The following is a 13,013-nucleotide window of genomic DNA, read 5'->3' as shown; positions in this document are numbered from 1 at the left end:
AAATGTTCTACTTACATTTTCTATTACAAATGTCCATTCTTTGTCTTCAAACTCTTCTGCATGGGGGTCCTAAAACAGAATGAATCTTTAAAAAGCTGTATGTGACAAGGTAAAACATAATTATATAGAGAATTTCAAATCTAGTTGGAGGGTATGAAGCACACTTAGGTCCACTTAATACATACAGGAGGCTGTAAAACCTGGGAAGAAATCAGAACTACTTTGTTTTAGCACATGGGACAAATTACTAGGAAAACAACCTTACATTTGGACTGTAAACTTATCTTGTAATAGATGTAATCCGAATTATATTGCATCCTCAGCTCTTCATAGACAACCCCATTATAGCCTTATTATCTGTTCATATATTATGTAAAAGAAATCAGGCATCTGATCAGACCGATGCACATGACAGCTGGAACAAGCATGTGGCATTTACTTGATTTGTTTAGATACCCCTCATTGAAGATGCCTGCATAGTTTTGGGGCCAAAACCACTTGAATGAGTTAGCCGCATGAAACCAATGATCTATTTAGCTGTTTTTAGAGAAAGGAGAGAGTTCGTTCCACTAACTCCCTATGAATTAGGAAGGTTCCTCTAGATCTGAAAAATATTTCAAGGGTTCCTTAGGGTAAAAAGGTTGAGAAATGCTAGCCTATATGAAAACATGCATTCTGAGATTTGGACTTTTAGGTGATCTCTATGCTTCTGAAACCATTCACAGACAGAAGCAATTGACCTGCAGCTGACCTCCTAAGCTGCATCCACTTGCTTTTTGAGTTCCCATTGATTTCTATGAACCTGGAAGGTCAACAAAACTCTCTGGACACATATGCACACAGCTCCTGTATTCACATTAGACATTATATAAAATAGACCATAGATATTATCTAGAAAACACTCGTATTCACTTACTGGCAAAATAAAAGCCAGAACACACTAATGTGTGTAACCACTAGCTAGGTACACCTAGTATTGGATTGGACTCTCTTTTGCATTCAGAACTGCTATAATTCTTTGTTCCATAGATAAAATAACATAACATTCCACAGCTCTGGAAACATTCCATGTGGTTATTGCATCTCCTGTTCCACCAGATCCCAAACATGATCATTGGATTGAGATCTGGTGACTGTGGAAGCCATTTGTGTACAGTTTTTTCCTAATCAACACTAATTTCAAGTAACCAGTTTGAGATGATTTGTGCTTTGTGATATGGTACATTACCGCAGTCATCAGAAGATGGGTATACTGAGGTTATAATGGGATAGACCCGGTCAGCAATAATACTAATGCTGTGGTATTTAAACAACAAACAATATTTACAGTGGGGCACAAAGTGTGCCAAGTTAATATGCCCCACACCATAACACCACCGTCAGAAGACTTAAAAATGAATACAAGGCAGGTTAAATCCAGGTTTTCATGTTGATGACGCCAAATGTTGCTCCTAATATTTAAATGTCACTGCAGAAATTGAGATTCATTAGACCAGTCCATGTTTTTCCAATCTCCCAAGTTTAATTAACTCGTGTTATTGTAGCCTCAGGTGCCCGATTTTAGCTGACAGTAGTTGCACCGACTGGTCTACTGCTGCTGTACCCCATGATCTTCAAGATTTGATGTGCTTTGTGTTCAGAGATACTCCTCTGCATATCTGGGCTGTAACAAAGGGGGATTTTGAATTATTGTTGCCTTCTATGTATTTCAACCAGTCTAGTCATTCTCCTCATTTTTGCTCACAGAACTGAAGCTCACTGGATATTTTCCCTTTCATCATTCTCTGTAAACCCTAAAGATGGTTGTGCCTGAAACCCCAGCAAAAGAAACGTTTCTGAAACACTAGCTTCTTTAAACAAAGTGGTCAACAGAATGGAAGCCTACATATTTCACTTATGGTAAGTCCTTTCAAGGGCCAGTCTGTCCCGAAAGAGAACAGAAATTTCGATCATCCATATTTTATATTCTGATGCTTGTCCACATGTAGGCATTGTAAAAGGAGTCTCATATGTCATACAAGCATTTCTTAATAAGTTTATATTACAGAGACTGCAGGAGGAGGACACAGAATCCCAGAAGGGCAACAAGCAGTAAGACCAAGGAGGGAAGAAGAACTGGACACGAACTGGACACAAACTTGGCACCTGCCCCAAAGGGTCACTGAGACATGTAAGGTGGCAATTGAAAATTCGCAAATATCCACCACAGACAGATAGCTTCTTAGGCATAAAGAATCCATGTTCGGCATTATTCTGTAATATGCACTCTACTACAAACCTAAGGAGGGGGAAACACAGACTTGCAAACTGTTCAACATGTTACTTCTATAAACCATCAAACTTCTGGAGCAAGGGTGTCAAACTCAGGCCCCCAACGTCCTTTTTTTTTTTGGCCCCCAAAGGAATCCCTAATATGAACTGCAGCTGGCCCCCACTGCATTGGAATAGCGCCGCTACTACAATTCCCGGGATCACTCGTGTCTATAGAACAGGAGGCTCTCTGGCTATGCGTGGCCCCACATTGGACTGTTTTATAGACGCAAATAATGCCGGTAAATTTTAGTAGCGGCGCTATTTCAACGAAGAGAGAGTTTAAGTAGCGGGCCACTCATAAGATTTAGCTCCACATTGGCCACGTCCGGCATTTCCAGCACTCCCCCTCAGCTGTACTTTTCCTTGCTACTCCAAGGTATGGACTTGAATTGTTGGATTTTCATAGAAGAATATTGGTATTATTGTTAGCCTGTGCAAAAAGGTTACCATTGAAACCTAACTCAGAAGGCAACAAATAGAGAAGGAGGTATAAGACTTTTTCTTGAATAAAATAAAAACATTTTTATGCCTCTTTCTCTATCATAAGCTTGTTCCAGATTGAATGTGAAGCAAAACCTCTTTGTTTCCCTATGAAAAGGTTTTATAACTAATGACAAGTAAAAACTTCCTCAATTTTTTCAATAAATTTCAAGGTTTGTCCCGAGACTTTGTCTAAGTTTTTAGTTTTGGCCCTCTGTTTATTTGAGTTTGACACCCCTGATCTAGAGCAAAACACCTTCAGATTTTCAGAGTTTTATATATTGTTAGCATATTATTTTCTTTTGCTCAGCAGTTTATATACAAGTACTTGACAGTTAATGGTATACTTGATAACGGGAAAAGAAAACTGGCATTTGTCCAACAAATTTTCAAGTACAGCAAAATACTAACTGGAATAAAAGATGTTTAAAGACTCCCAAGAGGCTATGACTTCCAAACATAGACCAGAGCTACATCAGCAGTACATTGGTATATGATGTACAGACAGGAAGCATATAACAGACAGATACAAATACATCTCCGCTGCGCCGGCTGGTGAATTAGTATAGCAATATCGTGTACATTTCACCTGTCACGTACCTCGAACAGCATAGGAAAGTTATGCCCGAGATTTACCTAAAAAGGGATAAAGCTCATGTAGACTGGTGTGTTTTTTTGTGTTTAAAATTCCAAAATGAATAGGCGGGCCAGAAAATGTCCATGGTCTTCAGTAGAGTACTGTCCTTGAGAGTCCAGAAGCTGCGATTTCCTAGCTTTGAGTTGTGATTTTTTTCAGATGCAGTATGTCTTACAGGAGTTGTATTTGAACGACATGCTTTAAAGCCCTGCTGCATTGAGATAATAAATATTTAGACAGGCAAAAATAATCTAACCTTAAAGAGGGTCACAGTGATTTCCACATTCTCAGGAACAGGCCATACAACTACTCCTCGGTATGGGTTCTTTATGCCAGGCTGCCAGCTGTGTGCCTGAAAAATAAAAGGAAAAAGAATTTTAGGAACCATTATTGATCTGCATTCAGGATAGAACGATCTTAATAAATATTTCATCAACAAGCAGTACATGTGCTGACTTTTAGCTTCTCGGCTTCGGTGGGTCTTGGTCAACAAGGAAGTGCAGAGACGATTAATGAAATATGTCATACTCAACAGACTGAAGTTTATTGTAGAGAGATTAGCTGAAATGGACCAATGTGCTTTATATATCATACAGAATACGGTGAAATATAGATATATTCCAGTTGTCATTGCAGCAAAAAATGTATTTATGTATTTATTTAGTGGTCATACCAGAATAAAATGAATATTAATAATACTGTTTTGTATTTTTATTATTATTATATTATTAATAATAATAATAATAGTACATAGTTAGATAAACACATTTAATACATTCAACTGATACAAAAGCCATTTAGCAAGTAATAAATCATAGTTTTTTTATCTACCAGCACACATCGGCTCCAATAAATCTCATCAAAAAGAGAATGAATAACATAAAGGTCAGTTGAAAATTGTCATAGCTGCTGTAAGATTCCAAGAATGCCAAGCACAAAATTATAGCAAAAGGATAAAATGTAGGGCGACCTTGTCCTTAGACCTCGTAAACATTGTGATAAAGACAATAGCTATGATACTATGACCTTTGAATGTTTATACACAAATCATTTACCAGACACAAACATTTTTTTTTTCTAATTTACAAAGGTAAAAAAGACAACAAAACAAAAAACTCCATATATTGGAAAAAATCAGGAAGAAGTTACAGGGACCTCTACCATGTTTGGTCTACTTTTTCCCATCCAGTCATCTTTCCAGCAACATTTTCCCTGTCCTAGGCTGAAAACACTTACCGACTGTTCTGTAATTCTGGTAACACTTCTTGGATTTTCAGCATAAAAACAAGGTACATGAAGTTAGACCCATACTGTATTTTTTGCAAAACAAGTATTTTTTTGATATTAAGGAACTGATATAACTGAAAACTTTTTAATGATACAAAAAGGAGGAAACTAAGTTTAACGTCAGGGTTTTCTCCAGGCTAAAATACTGTAACACTGGCTAATAGGTTTAAAAACAGAAAGAGGATTTTCATGTAGATCAGCGGTTGCCAACTGGTGGTCCGCAGCTCTGTGCCCCGTATGGACACAACCCACCCACTCTCCCATCACAGGCTCAGACCTGCTTGCTAAACATCCCCCCCAAAATTTAGCAAGCAGATCTAAGTCTAAGTCTGTGATGGAGAGTCGCCAGGTCCTGGCATCATCTCACTCTGGGGGAAGTTTTTCCCCCTTTTAATGACACATGTCTCCTGGCGCCAGGGCGAGGTCCGGATTCGATGGATTTAGTGGTCCGTAAGGTGTGAAAGGTTTGCGACCACAGATGTAGAATAATATTTCTATGTTTCTCACCCACATGTTACATAGCATCTTATAGAGTTCATAGTCGTGTAACTAAACTGCTAGAGAAGCTCAAAACCTGGTGATTCGATCATAGTCTAAGGCCAACCTGCTGGGGGGAAAGCCAATTATCTTATGTGGATGTGGAAGGCAAACCAGAAAGCTTGTTGGGACCTGAAGCAAACACAGGAAGAAAACACAAATTCTTTGCAGATATTGTGCTGTTTACTTTTCAAACTTGAAAGAGGAGAATTCTAGCCACTGAACAAAACATAGATTTTGCAACCAGACCAATTGGCCAATTCAGAACAGTTCAGGCAACCCATTTATAATTTGAAACAGTTATCTTAGAACACAGATAATGGAAAACCTGCAGCATGACCAGAATAGAGCTTTTCCAATGAATTCCAGATTGTTAAACAAGTTTTAGTAAAGAAGTTAGCTACACACATTAGGATTTGCAGTTTACTACTGCTTGCATTAAAAAGATAGATTGAGTTTCTCTGATCACCACATTTTAGAAGCAGTCCTGAATAATCAATGTAATTCCAAAGGGTTTACAAAAACAGTCAACTATATATTCACTCAAATACACACAGTTAGCGGTTTCTTTCTTTTAATAGGTGTGATAAATCATTGGTTTGTTGACAAGTCTCTGTTAGGGACCCTGGCAGACAAAACCTATAACCATTTGCTAGGTCAAAGGTAGAATTTCAGGGAATTCCTTCACCTCTGAGGTTTGTCAACAAGGTAACAAACATAGCTAAAATTGTGCAAAGATTCCATTCAACTAGTAAAAATCAAATTATGGTTTCATCTGCACATGTTTGAATACTTGAAGTGAATATTTTCCCTCATTGGCTTTAGAAAAAAAAGGGATAAAATTGACCATTATGTTGCATATATTATATATTCTGGCTGGCAGGAATGTGTCCCTTAGGTATCTCACATACTTTGTAGGGCTATGGCTAGAATAAAAGCTTAATTTCTAAATACTTGTACATTGTGGTCAGACCTCATTATTATTCTCAGATGTCCATATGCAAGCTCTTTGGCTTTTTCTGCTGTGAAAGCCTGCTGCTGTGTGAAGAGGCTGACTGTTGACAGAACACTGAAAAGGTACAAATGCTGCACATTAGTCTAGGGAAATTATGTTAGACAGGAATTGATCCGAATTTAGGTAGTGGTTTAGATATGCAAAATGTGATTAAAAGAATCTTTTTTTTATAATATTGGGCAGAGAAGGAAATATTCAAAGGACACCTTTTCTTTCTAGTAAATGTGTCATTTAAATAAACCAGAGTTCCATGTTAGAACTTACCTTCCCTTCCTGCTCCAGAATTGTTCATTGTGCTACCCAGATCAGCACCACAGCTGAAATATATTATAACTAAAGGAATGGGACCATACCCACCAAGCAGAGGGGCCAGCAAGTTGTTTTCGGTGAAATGGCTATATGGTGCTGGGCAGGGAATATGGAGGAAGAGAAGTATTAGTATTAGCACTCAGAATACCCAAAAGTATCCAACATTCCCCTGTCAAATTTTCCATCTGTGAGCCACTAGGTAGAGATTTATCTCAATTTTCTGTTTTAGGCACAACAGTCTGAAACTTCACAGTTATCACTGAAATTTTGTCCATGTGTTTTTGTTTATTATCCTGCTATGATAACAATTTTAAATGGGCCTTACACACACACACAATTTTTTCTGTGGACACAACCCACCCTCTCTCCCCTTGTAGGCTCAGACCTGCGATGGGAGAGTGTGCGGGTTCTGGCATCATGACGTCACTATGGGGGAGGTTTCTTCCCCTTTGAGGAACACCTGGCTCCCCGCACATGCGCAGTCCGGAGCTGGAAAATTTAGTGATCCGCCGCCGTAATTCAGACAGCATAAACATACTAAAAGTTCTAATACCCCTACCATTGTCAGAAACTTTTTTTAATGTTCCATTAAATATATTTCTCTTGTTGGTTTCAAATGTATCCTTATGTGTTCAGATACACCTAATAAATACCATATATTTTTTACATATATCTGCATATCCTTAGTGCCTGTGGTTACAACTCATGCTCTGTTTAGAATGTCTTTAACTGTAGCCATTCTGTATTGTAGAGAGCTGAGACTACCAGTGTACACACCCTATCTATGATAGACAATGCAATGAATCATGGGACTTGTAGTTTTTCTTTAGGGAGGAAGCAGGTACTGCAGTCCTCTACCGTTCAGACAAAAATAATGAAAGAAACCAGACTGACTATATAAACCAAAACTTTTTCAAAGCAAAATAACATTTTTGTGTAACAAATATATTATTTATTGACAATTGTTAGCTGTTGTGGCTCTTCAGTAGTTTTTAAATTTAAGAATGGAGACTTAGAATGGAGAATGGAGTTCTTTAACTCTCTAGCATCAACCAAGAACTGAATCAATTTTGAACCATTAATTTTAGATTAGTAACAAAGAAATCCATTAAAACATAATAATCTGATGCATAGATTTGTGTTTGAATTCTTATCACAGTAAACTGTCAACCCATTTGCACTTATATATAAATATGAAATTCCGTAGGATTAAAAGTAATTGAACAGTTGGAAACTATTTCAAAATGAAGCACCTGCCGAGTCACAGAACAAAGCAAGAGACAGCATGACTGGAAAAAAATTAAAAGAAAATACATCAATCACCAAATAAATGAAGCACTCCGAGTGTCACTTGTAACAATATTCCTCTATGCTCAATAAACCCAACACGCAGTTATTAAACTGTGGGGTTTATTATTTAATTGCAGCAATGATTTTGATGGACATTTGATTGCTAGTCAGATAACGACATATGGCCACTGGCAAGTTAGCAAATTAAATTAATATACATCATGGTTGATGAGAAAACTGACAGGCCAATCCAGTGGAACACAATTGATACAATTATCAATCTTAAAGGAAACTTGTTTTGAGAAAAATATGCCGATTGCCACAGTGCCAGGACGTAGAAAACTCTTATTTCCAGTGGGTGACTCAGTATTACAATCAGAGGTGTAACATGACAGCCTGGCAACAAGGATTTTTAAAAGGAAGTAACCCATGGCATGTCAAATTAGGAAAAACAACAGACAAATTTACCAATGATCACAATGGCTTTAAAAACAGTAACGGACAGTAAAAGACTCTGAAAACATATTTTGAAACGAACAGGACTAAAGCTATTGCAAAAAAGTTTTGTAGCTCCTTGTCAGACATGAGCAAAGGTTAACAATTGTTCCAGTACATTCCTATATACAAAACTTTTTAGTTGTATTGTTTTCTATGTGCTCCGACTGTCTGCTTAAAACCATGCCACAGTATTTCAATGGGCTTAAAGCTGGAGCCTGTAGGTCTGGTTCAGATGGGCGATGAGGTTGCGGTGAAGTTATTGCCTCCCCATACCTATGAACCAGCTGTGGTTGAGAAGTTACATGTAGTGTCTCAACTGTGGCCGTTGGGATGGCCGAGTTGCTAGAAAGGTATCAAGTGCCAGGAGCTGCCTGGGAACCGCTATTCTTACCACCTATTCAAACAATCCCTCTGCCCTTCTTTATTTAAATGATTTAATTATCAGATTTGTAAGCTCTTCGGTTCAGGGTCCTCTCCTCCTCCCGTGTCAGGGTCTTTATCTGTCTGTCATTTGCAACCTCTATTTAATGTACAGCGCTGCATAATATGTCGGCGTTATAAAAATACTATTTGTTAATAATAACAAATACAACTATGTTTGGGATCACTGTGTTGCAAGCCTCTGAAAATAAATTGAATTGAATTGGCCACTGCAATCCTTACAATAAAATGATAATGACTTGCAAACATCACGGCATATAAATATTGCTGGCAACAACAATGTAAGATTCCAATGATGTGGCACTATTGTTCTCATTCCCTTTGGGTATAGGGGTTATCCCCCAACCCCCTTTGGGTACTACAGTTTCCCCCACTCTAATCTGGACACTAATGTTCTTCCCCAACTGATCACTACGGTTCTTCTGCTATGCCTTTACCAGCAGTACTCCTATCAATATTCAAGTGTCTTTATTTACTCCAGTGTATATCTCCCCATTAAATTAAATTCTCCATTATTTTCTCTCTTCTTACATTCTTTAAACAACTGTCAAGTTCAAGAGGGTTGAAATCTCCACTGGGGCCAGCATTAAAAAAGTAGCTTCTAATTATTCAATTACAATCAAAAAGAAAAAAGGATTTGACTAAAGACATGAATATTAAGATTTAAATACTCCACTGGAATCTTAGTACCTTAACTTGGATCAGAACAACTTTACAGGAAGTACATTGTTTGCAATGAATCAAATGGCTTGACAAGATCTGCTCTTTGGAAAGCAGTTTGCTATTAATACTGAATATTTTTTATGTACCTTGCGGTTCCTTTGAGACTTATTGATTGTAATAAAGCTTTCCTGCTTTTTTAAACACTTTTTAAAAATGCTGAAATGGGAAAACAGTACTTACACACATCAATGTTTAACACTGGAAAGCAGAACTTGGGTAGGTAATGCAGTATTCTCCCCAGAGACTTTTGTAAGCTGGGGGGGAAGAAGCTGTAGGTAGGTGGCAACCCATTTTGTGACCCAGCTTTTCAGTAACCACCCGAAAACAGCCGGGTAGTTACTGAAAAATGCCAGGTGGGTAAATCGGCTAAAGGGGGATGGGGAGAACACTAGTAATGAGCAAATATAGCTGCCCCCAAGCACATACACAATTACAGATAGACACAAGGTTTTTCAAACAATACCAAATGGAGATAAGGTTATCTACAACAAGCTGATCTCAAACATGTTTATCTAGAAATTGAGGCAGTCACACCAAAACCAGAGCTAAGTACAGACACAAGATTTTTGTTGCTCAGGATGAATATTTGTGTCCGTACAGCCTACAAGGATTGAAAGACCAGAATCTTGCACAAGTTATAGTAATTTGGGACTTTTTGGTTAATACAGGTGAAAACTCAATTGGCAGTGGATCTGATCCTGTGTAGTTGCCCTATATGATTACATTCTCAGCCATTTCTGTATTCTAGGTTTTAAAATTAAACAAACCTTCTGATTTGTTAGGAAGGACAAGAGCACATATTTTTCATACGTAATCCAGTTATATCTACTTGGGTCTCATTATGACAAAAGTTGGCTATAAAAAAAAAATATACATATTACTTAAGCTACGTACACACGTTCAACCGTTCTCGCCCAATAACTGGCTCAGGGCCAATATCGGACGAGAATCTGGCGTGTGTACAGCGCATGTCGTCCATCGTCTGAACAATCCTAATGGTAGAGAAGGGAGAAAGCGCATAGCGGGGTGCCGCTCCATCGCTCTCCCCCTCCCCTCTGCATAGAGCAGAACAGTGCTGTATGTACAGAACTTGTTCATGTATCATGCAGTGCTAGTCATTAGAAAGAGTCGTAAAGATCCTTTCCAACGTCTAATACTGCACGTGTGTATGCGGGTTTATATAATGTTCAGAGTGTCTTTAAATGTGTTTTAGTGGCAATGTCATATTATTGATGAATGTCATTAACATCACATAAAACATCTAATCTTAAAGATTTTCTTCCCCTCACCTTGGATGATTTTCTTCGGCTCCTTCTTGTCCACACCACAACCAATTTGTCTGGCTGCCTACACAAAGACGGGAAATTAAACAGTTTAGTTATTTTGTCTTTGTATTCATAAGAAGACAGGTATGTATGTACATTCAGTGTATGCAGTGTGTCCACTCATAAAGCATTATACAAAGTCTGTATTTCATTGCAGTCATACAATGCCACTATTCCTGGAGGAACAATCATGAGAAAAAGTATACCCTTCTTCATTTCTAAAGGTATGCATATCAGAAAATAAAAAAATATTTGGTACTTAGCAGATCTTAAATGAGATAAATATAACTTCTAGGAACAACAAACACATGAAATATTACACTGTATCATTATTTTATTTAACAAAGACTAAGTCAAAATGCAGAAGCAGTATGTGAAAAATTAATTACACCCTTACTACTTCCATAGGCATTATACAAAGAAGAAGATTTCCACCTATACATATGTTATATATCACGTAGGCCACATCCCTTATTAAACCCAGAAAAAAAGAATATACGGTGAAGAACACCCAATTTTTGTAGCGGGATTTTTTAGGCCAATATCAACAACATATATTATAACAATAATAACATTTTTTATTAATATTTACTTTACAAGGCTCATTTCTAGTACATAAAACCACATAAAAACCATTATTAACCACAATAATCTCTCCTTTCAGAGTGTCCCTGTGAGGGATACATTCTGGGTAAATTCTCTACGCGTTTCGTGGAAATATCCGCTTCCTCAAGAGAGAGGAGAGAGAATCTGATGCTTGTGTTCTTAGCAACACTCTCTGTTAGGATCAGTAGTAGGGAACAGAACAGATCGGTAGTCATGGCAGTGAAGCTGTTATATGTTTTGCTTTGGTATCAATTTTAAATCACATCTAGTTGTTATTACAATTTTGAAGTCCTTAAGTTTTAATGTTATTTCCAAAATTAGTCAATTTTGGATGGAACTTGACGCAAACAAAAATACCGTACTGAAATCTCACAGCTGAGCCACACGTTTACACACCATCTCCCTGACTGCTAATTATGCTGCTAATTATATAATATAATAAATATATTAGTTATGTGCTGCTAATCAAATGCACTCAATTGATCATTAGCAAGTGTGACCACCTCTATAAAATCTTAAAGAAGCAGTTTTTGCTGTACTTCAATATGGAAAGGGATAAAAGGCAATTTCCAAACAATCTGAAGCCCATCATTCTACATTGAGAAAGATTATTTACAAGTGGAAAACATTTAACACAACTACTGATCTCCAGTAGAATGGAGGTCCCCGCAAATTTACCCCAAGATCAGACCATGAAAAAAAAAAAAAAAAGCTGAAACTCAAACCCTATAGGCCTTAGTAACAGGTTACAGATCAGTTTAGTACAGTTATAAAAAGACTGAACAAGTATGGCTTGTTTGGGAGAGTCGTCAGGAAAAAAAAACTTCTCTCTAAAAACAACATGGCAGCACAATTTAGGTCTACAAAGCTGTATGTGAACAAACCACAAGACATTTGGAATAGTGGAGATGTTTTGCCAGATTTGAAGTAAACCAAAACACAACATATCCACACAAACACCTCATAGCAAAATGTCAAGAACGGTGGTGAAATGTGATGAGTTAGAGCTGCTTTGCAGCCTTTGGATCATGACACCTTACCATGAACTCCTCTCTATACCAGAGTATTCTTCAGTTAAATGTCAGGCCATGTGTACAACAGCTAAAGCTTAGCTGAAACTGGGTCATGCAAGAGGACACTGATCCTAAGCTCACTAGCTAATCTACAACAGAATGACTAAAAGAAAAGAATCTAAGTGTTTCGAGAGCCCAGTCAAAGTCTAGACCTCAACCTGATAGAAATGCTGTGGTGGGATCTTAGCAGAGCTGAGCACATAATGACCGCAAACCTTAATATATTGAAGAAATGTAAACAACATTGGGCAAAACTTTTCCCACAACCATGTGAGAGACTGATAAAGTCTTAAGGAAAACTTATACTTGAAATTATTGCTGCTAAAGGTGGTTCTAGCTTTTGGCTTTTTTTTGGTAAATAATGACAGTTGAATCTTGTGTGAATTACATTTATTTTGGATGTAAAACAATTTTAGAGCCTCCTAAAAAGCAAAGAGGGTGTGCTTTCTTTTTCTCATGACTGTGTATATATATATATA

General features: G+C 37.5%; 1 protein-coding gene across 1 annotated transcript in view; it reads right to left on the bottom strand.

Annotated features, from left to right (window-relative positions):
- EHBP1 (EH domain binding protein 1) overlaps positions 1 to 13,013 on the bottom strand; it is a 239,491-nt gene that overhangs the window by 189,375 nt on the left and 37,103 nt on the right. Inside the window, exons 3-5 of the mRNA XM_072410274.1 lie at positions 10,820 to 10,877; positions 3,687 to 3,782; positions 16 to 69 (exon numbers count right to left, since the gene is read on the bottom strand). Coding sequence (XP_072266375.1) covers positions 16 to 69; positions 3,687 to 3,782; positions 10,820 to 10,877 — 208 coding nt within the window. The remainder of the gene's footprint in view (positions 1 to 15; positions 70 to 3,686; positions 3,783 to 10,819; positions 10,878 to 13,013) is intronic.

The sequence above is a fragment of the Pyxicephalus adspersus genome, chromosome 4 (assembly GCF_032062135.1).
Source record: "Pyxicephalus adspersus chromosome 4, UCB_Pads_2.0, whole genome shotgun sequence".
NCBI classification, from domain to species: Eukaryota; Metazoa; Chordata; class Amphibia; order Anura; family Pyxicephalidae; genus Pyxicephalus; species Pyxicephalus adspersus.
This window is presented reverse-complemented; position numbering and strand designations above follow the sequence as displayed.